Source organism: Hibiscus syriacus, unplaced genomic scaffold (genome assembly GCF_006381635.1).
Source record: "Hibiscus syriacus cultivar Baekdansim isolate YM2019G1 unplaced genomic scaffold, ASM638163v2 tig00110321_pilon, whole genome shotgun sequence".
Classification (NCBI taxonomy): Eukaryota; Viridiplantae; Streptophyta; class Magnoliopsida; order Malvales; family Malvaceae; genus Hibiscus; species Hibiscus syriacus.
The window spans coordinates 1,310,117-1,334,601 of record NW_024062680.1 but is presented as its reverse complement, the minus strand read 5'-3'; the positions used below and the strand labels follow the sequence as shown (position 1 = coordinate 1,334,601).

General features: G+C 33.4%; 1 protein-coding gene and 1 long non-coding RNA gene across 2 annotated transcripts; one reads left to right on the top strand and one right to left on the bottom strand.

The window, feature by feature from the left end:
* Nucleotides 1-4,741: 4,741 nt before the first annotated feature.
* Nucleotides 4,742-5,180, bottom strand: LOC120117859. Its single transcript, XR_005515690.1, has 3 exons — nucleotides 5,164-5,180; nucleotides 4,925-5,039; nucleotides 4,742-4,816 (listed from the first exon to the last, which is right to left on the bottom strand). It is a non-coding gene; the product is annotated as an uncharacterized LOC120117859 (long non-coding RNA).
* A 1,165-nt stretch (nucleotides 5,181-6,345) lies between these two features.
* LOC120117813 (formin-like protein 13) lies at nucleotides 6,346-13,726 on the top strand. Its single transcript, XM_039138014.1, has 17 exons — nucleotides 6,346-6,466; nucleotides 6,879-7,579; nucleotides 7,736-7,954; nucleotides 8,051-9,690; nucleotides 9,777-9,897; nucleotides 10,320-10,391; nucleotides 11,038-11,136; nucleotides 11,287-11,328; nucleotides 11,712-11,792; nucleotides 11,883-11,933; nucleotides 12,030-12,111; nucleotides 12,469-12,563; nucleotides 12,680-12,751; nucleotides 12,829-12,945; nucleotides 13,067-13,135; nucleotides 13,224-13,290; nucleotides 13,594-13,726. Exons 1-17 carry the CDS (start codon nucleotides 6,394-6,396, stop codon nucleotides 13,716-13,718), a joined length of 3,726 nt encoding a protein of 1,241 aa, XP_038993945.1. The 5' UTR covers nucleotides 6,346-6,393; the 3' UTR covers nucleotides 13,719-13,726.
* Nucleotides 13,727-24,485: the final 10,759 nt, after the last annotated feature.

Genomic DNA, 24,485 nt, shown 5'->3' with positions numbered 1-24,485 from the left:
CCCGGATGCTGTACTCTCAGCCATGGTCCGAAGCAGGTTTCCTCAAACAATTTTCTTTGTGCAGGTGAAAGCTTCGAAGCAATTGTAGTGGCTAGGCTAACTTTATTCCTTAATGTCAATGAAGCCGAAAAAAATTTCTACAAAAACAATAAACATACCAAGTTAGATATACCAAAAACTACACTGTGAAGATATACCAAAAACAATAAACATAAATAGTAGTTTATTCTTGAAACTAAAATTTGCAACACTGTTTTGTCTTTTGGTTGAAATGAAAATCGCAACGAGATAATGAAAATCGAAACGCGGAAATGACTATCGCAACGAGAGAATCGCAACGCGAAATGACTATCGCAACGCGAAATGAAAATCGCAACGCGAAATGAAAATCGCAATGCGATTTTGGTTTCGCGTTGCGATTCTCTCGTTACGATAGTTATTTCCGCGTTGCGATTTTCATTCTCGAAACTATTCTTCTTCTGCATTACTTCAACCAAAAGACAAAACAAAGACAAAGACTAACTTCACAGGCTAAACAGTTTAGCAGTATTGGCAGCAATCGAATGAATTTAATAAGAAATCTAAGTGAAATGGTTAATCTATTATTGAAATTACCAGTAAACTTATCATCAATCTCAATATGAAAAACCTAAAATAATGCAAAAATTTCAAAATAAAAATAAAAAAAAACTAACCCTCGGAGGTTGATTTTCCATTTCTGAATGATTGTGAGGGATTTCTGACCGTGAATGGTTGTGAGGGATTTCGCCGGCGATGGGGACGGAAATCTTCGGAGATGGGGACGGATTTCGCCGTAGAGAGTGAGAGATGGAGATGAGACTGAGTATTGTGATTTTAGGTTTGAGGTTATGAGTTGAGATTACTGTGGACGGTTCAGTATCCGATATATTAAGAAAAAATTCGTGTTTGGAATTTGAAAAAAAAATACGCGTTAATACGAATGGCGCTATGTAAATCGCATTGCGATAGTAAGATTCGCATTGCGATTTACGTATTCGCATTGCGATTTACTTAATCGCGTTGCGATTTACGTATTCGCATTGCGAATTATGAAAATCGCAACGCGAATACGTAAATCGCAATGCGAATTAGGAAAATTGCATTACGATAGTCAGTATCGCATTGCGATTTTCCAAATTCGCATTGCGATTTACTTATTCGCATCGCAATGCGATTGTCATAATCGCGTTGCGAATTTGGAAACTGATTTGCGATAATGGAGATCGCGTTGCGAATTAGCGATCGCATTGCGATTTTGTTGGTCATTTTGGCAAATCTGGAAAAAGTTGGTTAAAATCGTATATTATATGGGATTTTTTGTCACTGAGGTTATTTTCTCTTTAATTGAACCCTTATTATTTATATGTATATATTTAATTATATTTTATTTATTTATTTATTATAAATTTTTTTATTTTTTCTTTACGTTATATTATATTATTTTCCTATTATTATATATATATATATATATTATTTTTTTATCTATGTTTACTTATTTACTATGTTTTTATTATATTTTTCTAACGTTATATATATATATTCTTACTTTATTTTATTTTATATTTATATGATTACTATTTTTTTAGTTAATATTATAAGTATATTTATTTTTTATTTATTTATTATTATTATTACTATTTAGTATTTTATTATATTATACATACATTTTTATATTTATATATATATATATATTTTTATTATTTTATTTATACTATTTATTTATTTTCATTATATTTTTAGTTTCTTTGTTCTTATTATTATTTTTCTTTTTTAAAAAAAACACTTTACCTTTTTTATTCTTTTTGTATATATATTTTATCTTCATATATTTTATTTTATTCAATTTCATTTTTTTCATCTAATTATTTTATGTTTATTATTATTGGTTTTATTTATTTCATTGGTTTACTCTTTAGTTTTGTTACTTTCTTTTATTATTATTATTATTTTCTTTTGAAATTTTATTTTTAAGGGTATTTCCGTAAACTCATTAAGGGTAAGTAATTCGGATCAAATTTTACCTTTTAATTTAACTTGCAATTTTCTTAATCAAAGACAACTAGAAATTACGTAGTACCGAAAGGACGGTTCAAGGGTGCTAATCCTTCCTTGACCGTAACCGACTCCCGAACCCGACACATCTTTGGAAAGACGCACATCAGGTAAGAAATAGGGTATCCGATCAACCCATTTGTTTTAAATAAATGATCGGTGGCGACTCTAATCCACATTTTTCAAGTCGAGGCCCAATTCCGGGGCCTAATCGAAAGACGGTTGCGACAATATATATATATATAAAGTATATAGTATACATATACAATATAAATTATATAGTATATGTATAAAGTATATAAACTATAAACTATAAATATATATATATATATATATATATATATATATATATATATATATATAAATTATACTTATGTATACATTATACGTATATACTTATATAAGTATATAATATAAGTATACATTATACTTATAATATATATATATATAATATGTATGATGAATGTCATGGTAATATAATTCATGTATATCAAATGTATATTATACATTTATATTTATGCATTCATTATATGTATATACTTATATATATATATAAGTATAAAGTATATATATATAAAAAGTAATTATGCACATTAAAGAAAGAAGGGAAAATTAAAAGTAATTAGAATGTATATAGGACTAAATTGCATTGAATTGAAAATTAAAGAAGATATTTTCAATTAAAGTATGACTGAAATGAATGAAAGCAAAAACCAGATTACAAAAAAAAATTAATTGTTCGAGGAGCGAGATCATAATTAGCCCAAAATATCTTTTGGGACATAAAGTCCTCCCAACCCTGCTTCAAAATTCCAAAAATATCAAAATCTCCCTAAAAAAAAACAACCCATTTTTCCTAAAAACCAATTGTTCTTTAAAAAAAAAAGTCTTCCACCATTTTTTCCCACCATTTTTTCTATAAAAAATTCTATCATAACTCATGTGAATATATATATATATATATATATATATATATATATATATATATATATGTATACGATTTATTTTAAATTAATTCTTAACTTTTAAATTTTTAATCTCGAGTAAATTTATCTTTTTATATATTTTTTAAAATTCTAAAACTAAATTATATTTAAATTATTAATTAATTATTATATAAAAATAAATTAAATTTATAAACATTTAAATTAATTTTATATAATCTAATAAAACCATGTTCAATAAATAAATTATTTAATTAAATTAATTTAATGATTATAATTAAGATTTATAATATGAGGATTATAATTAATATAAAAAGTAAACTTATTAATTTAATTACCATAACTAACAATTTTTTTTTTAAATAATCATATTAATTATCATAGTTTATTATAAATTCAAAATCTCACAACTTCTTCAACATTTCATAACTTCATCAATTGTATCTTATAAGTTAGGTAAATATTAGATCAGAAACAAGTTGTATCATTTACAGGTTGAGTCAATTACAGATCAGGTTGATAAAAAGTAAGGTAATATCGATTATTTATCGGGTTAATCTCGGGTTCAAGTTCATATTAGGTCGGTTGCAGGTCGAGTTCGTTTATCACATTATCAGATTCAATTCGAGTTCAGGTTGTTCTCAAGTCGGGTGCAAGTCGTAAATTTTTAAGTTAATCTCGGGCTCAGGTCAATACCACTTCAAACTTGAATCAATTTCGGATCATCATCAACTCGGGTCAAAAACAATTTTGTTTAAAATCGATTTTAGTCAACTTTACATATCGGATCAGCTTTATACATCCCTATTCCCTTTCACCATTTATTTAGGGGCCAATGCTTTCACCTTCGCGAATCAACTCAGTAATCGAGATCTTAGCGTCACAGTAGCCACGATTACTTCAAATTAGTGAAAATGGATTCCTAGTTTTTTACTTTATATTACTTCACTTTCCTATCGTAATCTATGTCACTTTTTACTTTGATTATGGTAAAAAAATGATAAAAAAAAGTTAATTGTATTAATTATTCTTAACGTCAGAGTCTATTTTTAATTGATCTTTAATTTTTAAATGTTTCAATTTTATTCTTAAATTATTGACATATATCAATCACATTCCTTCATTAGTAAAATTATTAAAAAATAGTAAATTTTATATAAGTATTGATATGTATTATATGATAATATGCTATGACATAAATTAGAATTAATATGAAAATAAAATAATAAATAATTTAAAATTTTAAAAATATTTATGAATACGTTGAGAGAATAAAATATAATAAAGCGAATCGTGAATTCACGGGTGTCGAGAAGTAGACGAGGATAGGCTTGTTTCAACTCACGTAGAACACACACAAACAATAGCATACGTGTGATGGTCCAATTCATTGTTCGATTAGTTTATAACAATCAGTAAAAGTTCAACACACTTGTAACTAATATAAATTGCTAAAAGTGACCTAATATTGGCAGTCGAAATCAACAGAAAATTTCCCAGGAAACTTGCATTACAACACTTTCAAGAATGATTCGCCGTTCAAGTGTGTAGAACTGGAATAATATTACCTTAATTTCACCCAAAAGTGAAGGCTGCTAACAGATAATGAAGAAACTAAGAATGAATAGACCCCAGAGTGTTGAAAAAGATCTAAGCATAATCAGCCATTACTCTTTTCAGAAATGTAAATGGAAAAGCTTCTTCCGGTACAAGTTGTACTTTTGCTCCTTGTTATAAACATGGCACACTATCATTATCGTCTTCATCAATCGCCAATTCCATGTAGCTTCGTTCAGACGCTGTCACGAACACCAACATGAAAAAGAGAACACACGTTAACACCTCTTGATGGTGTTCGTAAATGACCATAATGCCGTTCTACAAAGTGTCAAAATAATGCACCAAACCGGTCCCCAATTCTCTTGAATCTACCTATGGGCTGCTCGTAGATTATAACTTGGTATCCTTGAAGAAACATGATGCGGAATGTGGACATTGATATCGTGCCAGAGGATCTCTATCCTGTCGAGTACATAAATTTCGGCGTTTTTCAGGAGTCTTCAAGGACATGGAATCGGATTAAATAAACAACATGTATGGCTCAAATAATAGATTGAAAATAGGTCGTAAAATTTAATATACTTACCAACGAGGGTAATCGCGTCTCTTTTGGCTCAGATTTTTCTTTTAAATAATAAACTATGTTTTCATTATTAAAATTTCCTTTGAATACATGTCTTGCTCTCATTTGGATCCTTAATATTTGATAACTTTCTAGTGGAGAAAACAATTTTTATTATGTTATAGGAATAGAGGGAGAACCTAACTTTTATTGAAGATGTTCACCTCTTCATATTAACATAATATCTATTCACAATGTTATAATTCTTCGTGTTAATATATTGTCTCTTCGTATTAATATACATCTCTTTATATAAATATCAAATCTAATCATGTTAACATCATATCTCTTCATGTTAATATCACAATTCTTCATTAAATATTGTATAACTTTGTATTAACATTACATCTTATTCATGTTGAAATCATATAACATCATAACTTTTCGTGCAAATATCATATCCCTTCATATTAATATCACAATTTTTCATGTTAATATCACATCTCTTTATATTAATATTATGTCTCTTCATATTAACATCACAGCTATGCATGTTAAAATCACATCTATACATATTAATATTATATATATTTATATTCAAATTCTATTGATATGAATTAAAATATATCTTTTTAATTAACTAATAAGATTTAAATACTTAATATTACTAAATATAATTATTATTATATTTTTATATAAAATTTAAATATAAAAAACTAATATTACATGATCTACCAAATACAAAATTATCTAACATGTGCATGTTGACGCATGTTCCAAATCATGTCTTATATGTATAGAAAAATAGGCATATTTTCTTTCCGAAAAGTTGAGCAAACTTGATAAAACTACTCAGCTGACAACAATGGCTTTATTAAGGGCATTTGTTCTTCCACTCAGCTGCAGTTGTAACTTGTAAGCATACATTAATGGAAGTGTAAAAGGAATGGAAAGAGTTTATGAGGGAGAAAGCTTCCTTTTCGGGCATTTCCCCCCAAAAATGCCAAAATCGGTTCATATAACTAAATGTTGTAGTAGATTTCATGGGAGAGACAATGTACATGTCAGTAAAGGGTGACATGATGGCTTCTCTCTTACTTGTCAGCTGCAAAGTTAAAGCCTCGATAGAATTTACAATGCCCTTTCAACTAACTCCTTATTTCAAGGACAATGTCTTGTTTCCCCCCTCTTTTGTCTTTTTTTTAGTGATTTTGTTATCTGGGTTTCAACTTTCGAGGATTCTAGAGCAAAGGTATGGGTTTGTTTCGTAAAATCTTTTACAAGAAGCCACCTGATGGCCTCCTGGAGATCTGTGAACGAATTCATGGTGCGTTTTTCTCTTCTTGCCTTTGCTTCAATTCGTGTTATTTCCTCTCTTTTTTAATGTATAATTGGGATTTAGGATTGTTGAAAATAGAAATTCAATGATTATATTGGAATCTCTCAACTTTTTTTAAGTAGGGAAAGACTGGTCACTCTGGTAATGATTAGTATTCGGGTGATTAAAGATGAATTTTGAAAAGATTGTTGCTTTTTAGATTTTGGGTTCTGTTTGGTTGGTTAAAAAACTGGGAAGACAATAGAAAGTTTGCATTTTGAATTCTGGGTTTGAAGTGTAGGTAGGAGCAGAAGAGTATAAAAACAGAATTTAGGTAGATGAATTATAGTTTATTTCTTTTAGGGTAATTTTATCACTCGAAATAAGTACCTGATAAATTGTGTGCTATGGTGGCAAATAGTTTTTGATTGCTGCTTCTCTATTGATTCTTGGGAAGAAGAAACCTACAAAGTCCACATGAAGGGAATAGTTAGTAATCTTTCAAATCACTTCCCTGAGGCTTCATTCTTGGTCTTTAATTTCCGCGAAGGCGAAAAGAGAAGCTATATGGCAGAATTAATATCTGAGTACAACATGAAAATAATGGATTACCCCTGTCAGTATGAAGGGTGTCCGTTAATTACTATGGAGGTGCTCCACCTTTTCATGCGATCATGCGAAAGCTGGCTCTCGCTTGATGAGAACAATTTGCTATTAATGCATTGCGAGCGGGGTGGTTGGCCAGTCATGGCTTTCGTGCTGGCTGCATTGCTGCTATATAGGAAGCAGTACAGCGGAGAGCAGAAGACATTGGACATGATATACAGGCAAGCTCCGAATGAGCGTTTACAAGTGCTATCATCCCTGAATCCAATGCCTTCACAATTGAGGTATCTACGATATATCTCAAGGAGAAATGTGTCCATAGAATGGCCTCCTTTGGATCGACCTCTCACCTTGGGTTGCATCATTCTTAGACACATTCCAAATGTTGATGGAGAGGGAGGCTGCCATCCGATATTTAGAATATATGGACATGATCCTTCTGTTACTGCTGATAAAACTCCAAAACTTTTGTACTCAAGCCCTAAAAGTAGCAAATGTGTCCGATATTATAAGCAGGTAATATCACATCTCTCCACTTCGATATTTGTTTTCATTCTCATTGCATGTATATGCATGCTAACGTCTTGTTTCATAGGTTTGCTCATATTATTACATCTTCTTATGTATATGACCGCCGTTTGATTGGATAACACCTTATTGTTTCTAATGCAGAAAGAATGTGCACTTGCTAAAATTGACATAAACTGCCATGTTCAAGGCGATGTTGTGGTTGAGTGTGTCAACTTGAATGACAAAGAAGGAGAGAATATGATATTCAGGGTTGTATTTAACACATCTTTTATTAGATCAAACATTTTAATATTCAGTCGAGATGAACTTGATATATTGTGGGATGCTAAGGAGCAGTTTCCCAAAGAATTTAGATCTGAGGTATATATATATATATTTGTGTATATTTTGATTGTAAGTATTTTATTTTTCGGGTGGGTGTGTTTTCTTCTAATAGAAATTACCCTGTGGGTGAAGATTCTTTTCTCAGAAAATGATGCTGCTTCTTCCGTTACTCCCACGGATGCTTTTTGCTATGAAGAGAAAGAAGGAGTTCCTATAGAAGCATTTTCCAAAGTTCAAGAAATGTTTAGTAATCTTGACTGGTTGGATTCCAAGTCAGGTGCCACATATAACATGCTTCAACAAATAGGTGCGTTAAATATTTCCCAAGAGAAGTCTGACAGTGACTCGAATAACAATGTCGACAGCCCTCAGCGATGGAGAACTAGTCCTAGAACACTTTGGGAAGAAAAACTACTCACGACATTACCAGGTAGCCCGATGAGTCCCACAACTATGTCTTTGAAGACTCTGGTTGTGCCCTCAGATAAGTCACCTGTAAGTAAGGAGGCTAAACCCCAAGACTCTCAAATTGAATCATTCAATCAGTTTGCGATTTCACAACAACAAAATAACCAGTCTGTTGCATTAGCCAAAGATCACCCTTCCAAGGCTTCCTCTTCTATGTCCTCTCCATCTTCTGCAGTAGCTTCACCTGTGACATCTCCTTTAACACCACTCGGCAAGGAGGACCGTGCTGCTAGACAAACCCCTCCTACTAAATCTCCACCTCCTAAAACACCACCTGCCAAGGAGGACCTTGCGGTTAAAGAGACCACACCTGCTACACCGCCTCCGAAAACACCACCTGTAAAAGATAATCAAATTATCAGTGGCATACTTCCAGAAACATCTCAATTTTTGAAGGAAGTTTTAGTTGGGTTAATGACAACTCCAGCACCAATACCTCCTACAATGCCACCTTTAAAGGAAAATGCAGCTTCCACGCCTGCACTTCCTCCACTTTCACTACCTACTTTTCATTCCATTCAAGAAGTAAGTACAACTACTCCATTAGCAGCATCCCCACCCCCACCATCACCCACAGGTGGTGCATCATCAGTACCCCCATCAACACTATCACCACTATCACCCCCAACTGTTTCATTATCAACACCTGCACCACCCCCATCACAAGCCCTAATTGTTCCATCATCAGCACCTGTACCACCGCCACTACAAGCCCCAATTGTTTCATCATCAGCACCCTCACTACCACCCCCAATTGTATCTTCGTTAGTACCGGTACCACAAGACCTAACTGTTTCATCATCAGCACCCCCGCCACCTCCACAACCTCACCCAACTGTTTCATCGTCTCCACCCGCACCATCCCCACCACCAACCCCAATTGTTTCATCATCAGCACCCCCACCACCACCCTCAATTGTTTCATCATCTGCATCCTCACCACCACCACTAACTGGTCCATCATCTGCACCCCCACCACCACCCACAACTGGTTCATCAACAACACCCCCACCACCACCACCCACAACTGGTTCATCATCAGCACCCCCACCACCACCACCACCCACAACTGGTTCATCATCTGCACCCCCTGCTCCTTTTGGTAAGAAGGCAGGTAGTGGACCTTCAGCTCCTGCACCACCACCTTTTATTTCATCCGCAAATGCAAAGAATAGACTTTTGTCACGTGGTGATTTAAAGAACGACCAGAACAAGAAACTAAAGCCATTGCATTGGTTGAAGTTATCTAGAGCCGTACAGGGAAGCCTATGGGCTGAAGCACAAAAAACGAGTGAAGCTTCCAAGTACGTGCTGCTCTGCTAAGTTAGGATTTTTTTAAAAAAAATCAGTGTCCTTTTAAGTCTTATGGAACGGTTAACAATCTTCGTAGGGCTCCTGAGATCGACATATCAGAGCTTGAGAATCTATTCTCAGCAGCTGCTCCTAAAACAGATCGTAGTAAATCAAGTTCTCGTACAGCGAAAGGGTCAAAAACTGAAAAAGTGCAACTGGTAATGCATATTTTAAGATTTCGTTAAGGTTCATTTTCTTGATTCTTAGATGTTATCATCTATCTTCAATTTTAAGGTTACTTACTAAGCAATTTAACCCCTGTCTTCATTTATTAAATACTGAATACAATTTTATCCACCTGTTTGTCATTGCTTATCAGCATCATTGCCGAAGAAAATATAAAACATTTTAATACTGCTCCAAATTGGAAACTTGGTGCAGATAAGCAATGACAGATACTCATACATGAATTGGAAACTTGGAATGGTGCATATTAAAATGCAAGCTTTCAGTCTGATTCATACTCATGCATGAACTAAGACTTCATACTATGTGCTGTTTTTTTATGATTTCCAAATGACGAACCTTATCATTAATTATATACAGTATGCTTTTGTTTTAGTACTATTCCTTCTTGCAGATTGACCTCAGGCGTGCGTATAATTGTGAAATCATGCTTTCAAAAGTGAAAGTGCCCCTGCCTGAATTAATGGTAGGTTGAATGTTATTATTTACAGTTTCCAATTATTTACTTATCTAAAATTGTTGCTTGAAAACCTTATGTTTGGATAGTTTTAATCCTCAAATCAACTGCAAACTCATCCTTGTGGTGGACTGATTTTGCCCTTTTATTAATTTGTTGCATATTCATTCTAACACATTTGTCTATTTCTTTTTAACAAATGTACATGTAAGAACTTTGTACCCATCATTTTAGAGTGTTTAAAAGTAGCACTAAGTTTTGATGGAAAGTGATAAACTTAGTTTATATGATCCTTAAGGAGAAAAGCTTGCTGTAATTTTAGGATACCAAGGGAACTGCTACTAATATTATTGTAGGAGGGACAATTTTATTATTAAAAACTTGGTCAGCATCTGTAGTCATATAAAGAGCCATAAAATGTGCATAATGAATTCCCAATCTCGATTCTTCTGTATACCTGGATATCACAAAAAGTAATATTTCTTATCATGTTTGACAATGTATGTGCTATCAAATGCTAGTCTAGATATTGTTGTGTCTTTAACAATATGGTCAGTCAATAAGCAAAAATATCAAATTGCATTAACAATCCGTTTTTCTTTCAAATCTGATTCTCTTGCTTGTTAGCCTTATGCTATTTTTTAAACTGTTGCAGAGTTCTGTTCTCGCCTTGGAGGAATCAGCATTAGATGTTGACCAAGTTGATAACCTTATAAAATTTTGTCCTACCAAAGAGGAGATGGAGCTACTGAAGGTGAAATGAGTTGTTCTTATTTGAATTTAAGATCCTTTATCATAGTAAAAGTGGGTTTGATGCTCTCCTCGAATCATGTCTGTGCAGTGAAAACATCTTATACTATTTGTCATTTCCATGAGTTTAATTGCATAATAACTCCTTTTCCAGGGCTACACTGGAGACAAGGATAAGTTGGGAAAATGTGAACTGGTATGTAGGATTTATAACTGTTTCTTTATGCATTGTTTATTTGGTTGCTAGATCCCATCATCAACCGGAAAGGAAAATTAGAACTTGACAATCCGGCTTTTACTTGGTTAACTTTTTCATATTGTTACCAATGGAATTTTTATATTATCAACTTATTTTTTTGGAATAAATTATATTATCAACTTAGAATTCCCATATTGCTGTGTTTCATACAATTGGCTGATATTTCTCGTATGTTATTTATCCAAGATATTGATGGCAAACTGCATATTCACCTCGGTTCAGCATCCATAGTAGCTCATTGCTGAGAATGAAAGTTTTACTTAATATCTTCTTTTAGCATCACTAATGGATCAATATGTTTCATGGACCTCTGAAAACAGTTCTTCTCGGAGCTAATGAAAGTCCCCCGAATTGAATCGAAGCTTAGGGTGTTCTCTTTCAAGATTCAGTTTCGCTCCCAGGTTTGATCTGAATTCGTATCCAAATTCCAGGGTTGCTAAATGTTCTTCTCTTTTCATTGTTATTTATGTGGCCTTGAAACTATCCTTTAGGTTTCTGATCTCAGACGTAGCCTTAATATTGTAAACTCGATAGTGGAGGAGGCAAGTTATTCAATTTTCTGCTTGTATTCTTCTTTATGGAAAGGTTTTCTTTATCCAATGATTGACATCGCATTATGTTAAAACTTCTTTTATCAGATCAGAAATTCTGTCAAATTGAAGAGAGTAATGCAGACAATTCTTTCATTAGGAAATGCTTTGAATCAGGGAACTGCAAGGGGTGAGTTAGCAATGCTAATGCACTATCATAGATTCATATCATCAGTATTAGAAGGCATGAAAATAAACAATTTTGTTAATACGACTTGCTATGAACTATATGATAAATGCCCTTAAAATACTGTTTCCTACTTTCTATCCTTTCTCTTTGAACCACCAACTATTTTGTTGCCTTCTTTTTTTCATTTTGTCATTTTATCTCTCGTTGACGCAGCTTAAGATGCATTCAAGTATTGAGTTTCATCCGGTTTCAGTTGGCTGTCATATGACCTATTAGATTTAGCTTCGCAGTCTTGATTTTTTTTTCTCCTTCTTTAATGATGTTACTTTTTGTTCCATGTCGATGAGTTTGCTTTAGGTTCTGCTGTCGGATTTAGATTGGACAGCCTTCTTAAACTAACAGATACACGTGCACGGAACAATAAGATGACTCTCATGCATTACCTTTGTAAGGTATTAATGGTAATCAATATTTTGTATTTCCTGTGACCATAAAGAATTTGTTCTCGTCTTCTTTAAAGCTTTCATATATCAAATTTATTATAATAATTCTGAATAATAAACTGTAGGTGCTTGCTGATAAGCTTCCACTTGTACTAGATTTTTCAAAAGACGTTTCAAGTTTAGAACCGGCATCAAAGGTATGTTATTAGTTTCTAACGCAAATAATTTCGAGTTAGAGCTGGCATCTTGTCTCTGACGTGTGGATCCCATCTAGATACAACTGAAATTTTTGGCAGAGGAAATGCATGCCATAAGCAAAGGATTGGAGGAAGTCGTTCAAGAGCTGTCGAGTTCTGAAAATGATGGACCTGTGTCAGAAAACTTCCGCGAGGTATTGAAAGCATATAACTGAATTATGGATGTAACACACATAAACATATACGTATACATGCGCATATGTATATGTATATGCATATGCATATTTCTTTTCAATGTTTTCTTTTGTTTTCCAGAAATTAAAGGAGTTCCTCTGTTTTGCTGAAGCTGAAGTGAGATCCCTGGCTTCATTATACTCCGGGGTGGTATGTCTCTTGCTTTTGTTGCAAACGGTGGCATTCTTACAACCGTTCACCGTGTTAAACCATCATTATCTGGGTTCTATATCGACAGGGTAGAAACGTAGATGCATTGATTATTTATTTCGGAGAAGATCCAGCTAAATGTTCCTTTGAACAAGGTATTTGATGTAAAAAGTAAAACCTTCGACTTTAAGCTAGTACAAAACCACAGAAGACATTGAAAATAAACGAAAAACAGGAAATGCTTTTTTTATCTCCCTTTGTTCATTAGCTTCTGAGGCTTCAAATGTGCTTTATTTTCCCCCTGAGAAGAAAGATCTATTTCCAGCTAGTACTTTCGGATGTGCACCAGTAACCTGTGTTTATCCCATTGTTTTGGAACTCATTTACTTATAATATTCACTTTTATGGACAGTATATTATTTCATGTTACTTTTCTAAACTACTGTTGTCTATTGTAGTTACATCAACTCTACTCAATTTTGTGAGGATGTTTAACAAAGCTCATGATGAGAACTGCAAGCAGCTTGAGCAAGAAATGAAAAAGTCGGCGGAAAACGAGAAGTCGCAGGCAAACCCTTTGTAGAATGAATCAAAAAACATATTACAAACTTCTATGAAAAGTAACAGTGTTAATTGATTCTGATATCAACAAAAATTCCCTCCTCTTCCACGGGGAAGAGAGGGTTGAGGCGCCCGACAACTACTTGAATTGGCTAGAAAAAGACGGTGGAGGAGTTATTGGTTGAGAACCAATACATCAAAAGTGACATGTAAATATCAAAGTGCTGCATTTCATCCCACATTCAATGCTTCTCAAAGGAAAGCCCTTTACTAAGTCAAGCTGGTTCATTTTTCTTTCGTTTCCCAATTTTAAGTTAGCTCTTTGTTGTAGCAGAGATGGGAGTTAAACTACTCATTTACTGTAGGCAACTTGTAAACTAGCCTCTCAATGAACTTGTAAGTAGCTTTCAAGAAAGTAGCCTGGGGATTTTGTGAATCTCTTTTTTCCCTATCAAAAATTTTGTTTTTTACTTTTAATTTGATTTCTAGTGAACTCAAATTATTGTAGAAACTGTATATGATTATCTGCCATATGTATATATTGATGGGGCTCTTTTCCATAAGAAAAATCTCAAACTTCAGCTTTGATGTTGAAAGTTACGAGTATAATTTGGTTGAAACTTGTGCATTCACATATTAGTTTCAGCATTGCTTCTTTTCTAGGAAAAATCATAGAATTTTCTCTGAAAAAGTTTAGTTGACAGTCCTTGAAGTCTTTCATTTCATGGTTTGCTGTCAACTGTGAAGCCAATGTACCCATGTGGAAGTAATAGAAAACAATGAAACTTTGTTTGGGGATTCATAGGAGCATCTTAGAAATACAATGAGTGAGAGAGAGAAAATGTAGAGAGAGAATTTGAAAGAAAAGCTAGTTTCCGATGAGAGTTGGTCGGCTTTTGTCGACAATCTCAGTAGGAGGGTTTCTCGACGTACTTTAAGGGAAATATTCTTAGTACATGGTCCTATTATGAGAGTCTTTATTCCCAAAGAAACTAAAAATCTAAAATACAAATTTTCCACCTTTGCTTTTGTTTATTTCAAGAGTGAGGTTGGTTTGAAGAGGGATGTGAATGATTTGAATGGTGTTGTGATAGACGGAAGGAAAATCATTGTTAGTCCGGCTAGATACAAGGATGGACGTCCAAGGTTTAGGGGGAAGCATATTTATTCAAACAAGGTTTATAGTCAGAATAATGCAGAGTCCTCATCGTCAAAAAAAGTAGGAAACTCCAATAGAAGCATAAGGGACGATAGAACTTATAGAGATGCATTGATGTCACATAGAGATGCATTGATGTCACATAGAGATGCAATGGGGGAAATACATGCCTTCCGATGATCACCATAGGAGGAGTGTCAAGAAAAATATTTTGGAAATGCATATTCCATCAGAAAGTTCAAGTTGGGCGAAGATGTCTTTAATGGGGATTATCAGACATTCTTTTCAGGTCGAGTTTATTCAGAATGCATTAGTTAAGGATGACTATGATGTCCAAATTGTTAGATGGGGTTATGTATGGAACTCTTGCGCTATAGTTTTTAAAACTCACGAGGAGATATTGGATATTTGGGAGAGCAGGGAAGAGGCTTTTCTATAATGTTTTGATCGAGTGGAACCATTAATGAATGATGAGGGAGTTTCAATGGCTTTCTGTCTGGTGGAATTATGAGGGGTTCCTCTGTTATGCTGGAATGAATCTTTCTTCAAGAAGACAGCTGGTAGATGGGGTACAGTGGTTGATATTCATGATGCTACGAGGAAAAGAGAAGACCTCACATTGGCAAGAATTTTATTGAGGGTGGCTAGCCCCTTTGATGTTCCAGATGTGATCACTCTTGAATCTTATGGAAGATCTTTCAAAGTTAGTCTCAAGGTCGGATCGACAAACTAATACTCAAGTTCTTTCTTCAACAATTTTTCGGTGAAAGGTTCCGGTGGGGGATTTTTTGAGACAATGTCTGAGGAAGAGGATGACAGAATGTTATCATATAGTAGGGTAGGTGCAGCAGATGCAGCAGGTGCAATAGGGAAATATCGTCTGACAGTGGACAATTGGATTGACCAGGGAGTTTTTTATGGTTCTGGAGGAGTTGGTGATAATATACAACTATCAAGACTTTCCTTAGAGAGGAAAGACATTAAATGTGGGCTGTTTTTTATGGTTCTGGAGGAGTTGGTGATAATATACAACTATCAAGACTTTCCTTAGAGAGGAAAGACATTAAATGTGGGCTGCCAAAAAGTCAACATGTTGGGAGTATAAAAGTAGGAGAGTTTGCATATTTGGGGATAAAAACTTGAAATTTTTCGGCTGTTGGATCTCAGGCCCAAGCTGAGGATTCTGGGCAGTCTGCGTCCAAAGGAATTACGATTTTTCCTTCTGGGCCAGCATTTAAAATAAATAAGTTTGGGGAAATGGTTCATAATCTAGACTTAAAAGAGAAAGGCAGTAAAAAGATTGAAGTTTTGGAGAATAACCCAATGGAAGTACAGTTGGTTAATATTGAGATAGAAGTAGAAAAAGAAGAATTAAGGTTGGTTGAATTAGTTACATCTAATACAGGGAATAATTCAAGGGGGAGACAGTTACATCAATCCAGAAGACATATTAAATTAAAGAGTGATGTGCTAGTAACTAGAAACATGGGCATGTGTAAAATGGTCTACAGAAGGTCGGGGAAAGGAGATATTGGTATGGGGATTTGCTGAAGTTCACACCTGTAGCTGATGGGGTCAGAGCTAGTCAGGGAAAGATTGATGCAGTTTTTAGTGCTAATAAGCATCTTTGTTTTCCACCAGTTTTGATTGCAAATGGGAGAAAAGTTTCTATTATTAACAGTGGCACAGTGGTTGGGAGTGAGGATAGGGAGATTGATGGCTATTTTTCAGAAGGAGATTGTTTAAGATTCAAATCTGGATTGTTAATTAGAAGGACAAAAAGGATTTATTACGGGATGCTCTTGAACAAGAAAGCATTGATACAACCTCCTCTTCAGCCTTCTTGGTTCTTATAGAAGAAGCTCTAGCTACTTGGGAGGTGAGTGAGCTTCTCGAAGTGTCTTTTAAGAAAGGGAAATAAGCATTTCTGGAGAAAATCATGGCTTTAGAGAAAAGTTTGAATGGGGTTATTTAAGGTAATATTGGTAGAGGTTTTCAGTTTGCATTTTTCTCTTTTATGATGAAGTCAAAGTAGTAATTTTTTCATGGAATGTTAGGGGTTTAGGGAAAAAAGAAAAAAAAGATGGTTGTTCAGAATTTAGTTTCTAGTATATATCCCATTTTTCTTTGGCTGCAAGAAACCAAGTCAGAGAAAATCCATAAGTCTTTTTTCAGAAGAAGTGGGATCAGTAATCTAAATGGTGTTTTAGAATCTCCTTCGAATCGGATTATCAGGGGGTTTATTGTGCTGTTGGGACGACAATATTTTTGAGCTAGAAAAACAGTATGTTTGCAGGAGATTTATAACAATTTTTGGTAAATTTATGGATAATAATTACAGTTATGGTTTTATCAATGTTTATGATCCATCAGTGGAGGATGATAAACCTAGTTTCTTTGAAGAATTAAGCATGTTCCTTATGGGGCAGAATTATCCTCTTTTTGTGGGAGGGGTTTTAATCCGGATATTGTTCAGTTACTACTCCCTAGGTCTGTATCGGATCATAATGTTATAGTTCTTGTGAATAAAGGTGTTGAGTGGGGTAAAAAACCGTTCAGACTTTTCAACTATTTGATGGAGGAGGAGGGTTTTGAGGATCTGGTTAAATCATCAATTCAGAACTGCAAGAAAGCTTATAAAAAGGTTGGTGTGTTCAGTTTACTTAGAAGTACAAAACTTGCAATTAAAAAGTGGGCTGGGAAGAGAGGTCAGTATCCAGCAGCCATGATTTCTGATTTAGAGAAGAAAATCTAGCAGATAGATGTTGATATTCATCAATAGCAAGGTGTTATTGACAGTGGAGTTTTAGCAGAATTGAAATCTCACAGAGCATAATTGTGGAATCTTTATTAAAATTCAGGAGTAGATTTGGTTTCAGTATTTTATATCGAAATTGATAGAATATGGGGATCGCAATACTAATTTTTTTCAGATGTGTGCTACAGTCAGAAAAAAGAGGAATACTCTGGTTTCTCTTAAATTTAGGGGTGATTCAGTTGAGGACCCGACAACTATTAAGGTCATAGTAAAAGATATTTTCTTTAAGATTTACGATGAGTGATATATATTAGAAATTATTGATATAAGGCTGGATTTCTCCAGAATTACTGTGGAGCAAAGTCAGTTATTAGAAAAGGGGTTTTCTGAGGAGGAAATTTGGGAAACTTTGAAGTCATGAGACATCAACAAGGCTCTGGGGCCTGATGGTTTAAATCTTGGATTTTTCAAGCGGTTTTGGCAGGTCCTTAAGTATTATGAAATTATTTCGTAATTTCTACTTGGGGAAGGATTGTGAACATTGAATAAACCATACTTTTATCCCTCTCATTCCAAAGAACTCTAACACTGGTGGCCTAGATGATTTTAGACCTATTAGCTTAGTTGGCGGGATATACAAGATCTTGTCTAAGTGTCTACGAGTAGACTTAGGGGCTGTATATCAGATTTAATCAGCCCTTCTTAATTCACTTTTATCCTCGGTCGACAAATTTTGGATTGCTCCTTAATAGCTAATGAAAAGATTGATTTTTGGAGGAAGAATGGATTAAAGGGTTGTGTTTTCAAGGTTAACTTCAAGAAGGCTTATGATACAATCGATTGGCCTATTTTGTTCAAAGTAATGAGGAAAATGGGTTTTGGTAATACATGGAGTGGTTGGATTTCGAAATGTATCACAACAATTATTGTTCTAGTATTGGTAAATGGGGTTCTGACTGAGGAATTCCCAATGGCTAAGGGTCTTCGCCAAGGTTGTTCCTTGTCTCCTTTACTGTTTAATATAGTGGGGGAACTTCTGAATTTATTGATTCTTAAGGTAGTTTCAAAGGGGCTATTTTTAGGTCTGGTCATTAACAGGGAAGAGGGGAATTTTAATTTAACTCATCTTCAATTTGTTGACAATCTCATTATATTCTGTGGTGTATCGAAAAACTAGATTTTGAATGTGAAGAGGGTGCTCCGACTGTTTGAAATTATGTCCGGTCTTCAGTTAAATTTGAAGAAGTGCAAATTGTTTGGGATTAATTCGAATGAAGAGGAAATTAAGGATTGGGCAGCTGCGATTAGCTGTTCAGTGGGCAACTTTCCTTCAGAGTATTTGGGACTTCCCCTTGGAGCACATAAAAATTCTAACCAACTGTGGGATCCAGTGGTACAGAGTTTTAATAAAAGGTTAGCGCGCTGGAAATCATCAACTCTTTCACTGGCAGGGAGGCTGGTTTTAATTAAATCAGTCCTATGTTCTCTCCCTACATATTTTTTGTCTTTGTTCAAGATCCCAGTTTTAGTCTACAAGTCTCTTAATTCAATTATGTCCAATTTCTTATGGGGAGGAGGAAATGGGAAAAATAAGATTCATTGGGTGAGCTGGTCAGATGTATGTAAACCAAAGATTGAAGGAGGATTGAGGATTCCTAATTTAAGTGTGGTAAATAGAGCCTTAATGGAGAAATGGGCTTGGAGGTTTGTTACTGAGAGGAATGCGGTTTGGAGGGAAATGATTTGTACTAAATACAAAATGGACTCATCTTTAATGCAGTTTGACAGCAATGTTTCCCCTAAGTTCTCTTGGATTTGGAGAGCTATGGTGAGTAATCATTATAAATAAGATTTTGTTGGCTATAAAATTAGGAGTAAATACAGTTATAAAATTGGTAATGGGAGAATTGTTCGATTTTGGCAAGATGTTTGGGCTATGGATAATCCTTTAATGGTCATTTTCCCTAGACTGTTCAATATTACAGTAAATAAAACTGGTAAATTATTCCAGTTTGGGGAATTTAGCTCGTGGGGCTGGTTTTGGAATGTTCAATTGAGAAGGAATTTGAATTACTGGGAATATGAGCAATGGACAAATTTAATGGTTATCATTTCGGTCTTCTCTATTTCTGGTGATTCTGCTGATGGGCTGATTTGAAAGGGCTCTGGAGATGGGGTTTTATCTGTTAAATCTTGTGCTAATTTATGTTATTCGGGGAGTTCAGATTCGGAAGAAGCTAATTTTTGGAAGACTGTTGTTTGGAGGGGTCTGCTGCCTCTAAGAGTGGAGACTTTTCTATGGCAAGTGATTTTGCAGAAACTGCCAGTGAAGACAGCTTTAGTTAAACGAGGAGTAAAGGGCATAGATGATCTGTTATGTCCTTCATGTGCTACTGGAATATCCAGTCTGTTTTTCAAGTGGATGCTAAAAGTTTTCTTCTAGCCTGGGCAGAATTGAGGTCTAACTCTCTCATATGGTCTTTTATTCATGGAGTGGTTCTAAGGACAATATGGAAAACTAGGAAATCTATAGTGTTTGAAGGAGGGAAGCTAGATCGAGCTGTAATTTTCTTTTTAGCAAGGTTCAGGCTTGCTTTATGGTTTTTAGCAAAATATTCTCAGATTTCTATCCCTAAGGATTGTCTTAAACCGTATTTTACTGTTTATAAATATATTTTTTGTCTCAAAATTTTATAACAAACACAATTCAATAATATATGATTGTATTTTCTTAAAATGAGTTCAAATATTTTGTTATTTTATAAGAATATCATTTATAAAAGTTAATGTGACATCTCAGACTCATATCCGGGTCGAGTACGAGTTGGTGTGTTACATTTAATGGTATCAGAGCTACATTTTAGTCGATTCTAGGCTAAAAACGAAGTCAAAAGTGTTTTAAAAAATATACATGTCAACATAAAGTGAAAATTTTTCTGATATGATAGTGTAAGGAGTATATTGTATTGTAATTAGAGTTAAATTATTATGTTATATTAGATGTATGATTCTTATCAAAAATTATCTTAGATGTATGATCATAAGAGTTTCCAAAGTGAAGCATAAGGCAATAGACTGAATGTAATAGCATTCACCTACCCTGGCCAGGCAGAGAGAAGAGCGAAAAACCTCAGGGCGTGCCTATACAAGATTAGAGAATGTTTCATGATGTTAAATGATATTATGATGTGTTTTTAAATTTCTACCTCTATAATTCATAAAATGAATGTATCGAAAAGAGTTGAGAACACCCGAGTTCAAGGGTGAATTTGAGAAATGTTCCATTGTTATGGAAATTTGATTAAATGATAGAAAGATAATGTTAGAAAGTTTTCATTTCTCCAAATTGGAGAAGTTAAATTGAGTAGTTTTGTTACTACGTGGGCAAGCTATAAGTATGGTGGGCAAATGTCACCATGAGAATGTTAAAAGACTCAGTGATGTGGGTATTATTTGTAGAAGAATTCAAGAATAAGTACATGGATGACCAATTCATAAGACAAATGAAGCTAGAATATACGAGAATGAAGCAAGGGAATTATATATGTATGTGTATGAGTATAAGTTTATTAAGTTAAACAGATTTATTGTTGAGTTGATTCTGATTAAGAAGGATACGAAGGATACATGTGATTGGTTGTTTAGGGCTGACGCCTTAAATAAAAAAATGTTATTGGTTTTGAAATTTTCTCATTTCAAGAAATGGTTAATTGTGTAAAAGCTCTATAGAGAGCTCAGAATGAAAGGATTGGAGAACAAAAGTATCATATATGAATTAGCTGTATTCTCCACCAGAGAATCAAATCAGATGTGAGTCAAAAAGACTCAAGCAGTAGGGTCTGATATTGGAATATTAAACTGGTTAATTGATAATAAGTCAGGGTTAAAGAAAACCTTGGTAAATTGGGTTAAAAACTCTGTTAAAAGTGTTGTAAATTGAAGCAGGAAAAGTATTTTAAATGGATTAGATGAGTATTGAAATATGGATAGTTGATGAAGGTTTATGTTTTAATTGAAAGAAATAAGTTGAATAATAAAGTAGTGTGATAGTGAATGTATTAAGTTAAATGATTTGTATGTTTGACGGAAACTAAGGATTGATAGAAAAGTTAAAAGGATAAAGAAGGAAAAGTATAAATGATATGAAAGGAATGTAAAAGTATAAGGGAAAAAGGTAATGAAAGAATTAAGGTAATGAAGTGAAGATTATGATAGCACGAAAGATTTATTGAAGAGGTGATACGTGAAAAGGAATATTAGATGTGTAAATAGTATTGTATATAAACAATAGTGTGGATATGATAAGGAATTTGCATTATAGATGGAAAGAGTTAGCAATGGTTAACAAAATTATGTGATGGAAATGTATTGGAATTATAAGATATTGTTAGGTATGATAACCAAATATGAAGTGGACTCGAATACAGTGTATATTTTAATTATGTAATGTGATGTAGTGAAGGAGAATAAGGATTTGAATGTTCAAGAGAAGATAAAGAGTAATAGAAAAGTTTGAGAATGAGTATGTCAGTGAACAATTTATAAGATAAAGGAAGTTATAACGTTTGATTTTGAAACAGAGGAATAGTACTGTGTGTGAGAAAAAAGTTTGAGTTTGAAAAGTTGAGTAAGATATCGTTGAGGAAAATTATGATGGAAAAGAAGGTCTATGATTGGGTTGATAAGGGTAGAACCCTAAATTAAAAAGTTAAGGATTGTGTTCAGAAAATTGAATGTGCAATCGAATAATGTTAAAGGACCTCTACTATTCTAAAGTGGGAAAGTTAAATGAAATAATTTAGTTACTATGCGGTTGAGCTAAAATATGATAAACAAATGTTATAATGGGAATAATGGGAGATTCATTGATGTGAATATTGAAAAAGTTTAAGAAATAGGTACGTCAGAGATTATTTTATAAGATAGAAGATGTTGAAATGTTGAGAGTGAACAAAGAAAATTTCATGGTGTATGAAAATAAATGTGGATTTGATAAGTTAAGTAATCTATTGTTGGGATAAATTCGATTGAAAGGGATGTATATGATTAGATGATTAGGACTTGTGCCTTAGGTTGAACAATTGATATTTACCAAATGTAATAGTAAAGGTGATAGAGTTATAAGATTGGAAGAAAAGATAAAGTGAATTAATTAAGTATGATATGGTTTTGATTATGGTTATGTATTTGGATAATATAGATATGATGAAGGCAAAGAGAAGAGTATTTACAAGTTTTAAAGGGAATTTTGAGGAAGAAAAATACAAGTACAAGAGATGGGTGAAAAATAAGATTATGTATAAGTAAAGGGTATTATCAAAGTTACGAAGATGCGATGAAGATCAGTAATAGGAAAAGAGTATGTGAACATGAATGAAAAGATATGATCTATGTATAAGGAGATTTTGATTTTAAAAGAATAATGGAATAAAGAAATAAAATGATGAAGTATAAAGGATCAGATGTGATAAAGGTTATATGAAAGTTTACATGATAAGTTCGATACAGAAATATGATAAGTTTTAGAGGCAATCAAGAAAGGATGAAATAAAAGTTTGGTTATAGTTGTAAGGCAATTAAAAAAATATATGAGGAATTTAATTGATTTATGATTTTAAGTAAGGAGAATGGAGATTTCTGTATTGAGTGACATTATATGGATTTTAGAAGGTAAAAGGACAATGCATAATTGAAGAAGAGAAAATACAGATATGGATTGGATTCTTTGAAATTTGAAGGCAAATCATTGATTATAAATTGTTAAGGAGTAAAGTTGTGAAAGCAACATAAGAACATTAAAGATATGTTCTTGTTGATATGTACAATGAAAATTCGAGGACAAATTTTCTTAAAAGAATGGGAGATTTGTAACATCTCAAACTACGGGTTAGTGATTAAATTGTAAAATTTTAGAATTTGGTGATTAAAGTGGAAAAGTTTAATAGTTCAATGACTTATTTAAAAATATTTTCTGAAAGTTGTTAGTAATTATCAAAGGAATTAAAGGGCAAAATGGTCATTTAACAAGAAAGATATTTTTTCCTATTATATGAATTAATCATGTGGGGGGAGAGTTATCTTCTTCTTCTTGCTTTCTTCTTCTCCACCGTGGACTTCAAGAGCAAAGGTAAGATTTCTTAATTATTGATTATTAGCTGAATTTTAAGTTGGGTTTTGATCATTAGATGATAACTAAACTTAAGGAAAGCTTAAGTCATCTTAAAATCAAAAGATGAAGAAGTTATGAAAGATTAAAGAAAATGGGGTTTTAAGTGAATTTTTGGAAAAGATATGATAAGTTGAATTTGAAACTAAATTTGACTTGTCATCAACGTAATTAAGAGATATGAAGTGATAGAATCGGATTTAGAGCATCTTGAAAATTTGGTATGATTATATTGATTTTTATATGGAGAATAGAATTTTAAGATTTAAGATGAAATAAATAGATATAAATGAGTTTAAGCATGTATATTTGAGTTAAGAATATGAAAGGGAATGAAACTTGAAGAATTGAAGTTGAAAGAGTGAATTTTCGTGTAATGAACAATGATTTCTGGGTAGGTGCATCGATGCATGAGAATTTCGAAGCTATTCTGTGTACCGATGCACCCATAGTGCATCGATACACCCCTAAAGGAAAACTGAATTTTGGGTTTATTAAATTACCTCAAGTTATTAGTATTGAATTATAAGGTTTAGGCTTCTGAAATTTATCTCGGAAATTATATTTATGTAGATATTGAGCCTAAACAAGTTCCGGAATAAACAAAGGATTAGGATCAAATCAAAGCAAGGCTAAGGTGAGTGCAATTTAATTTGTGCTTATAGAACGAACATTGGCTTGCGATAAGCCAATGATAGAGTTACTA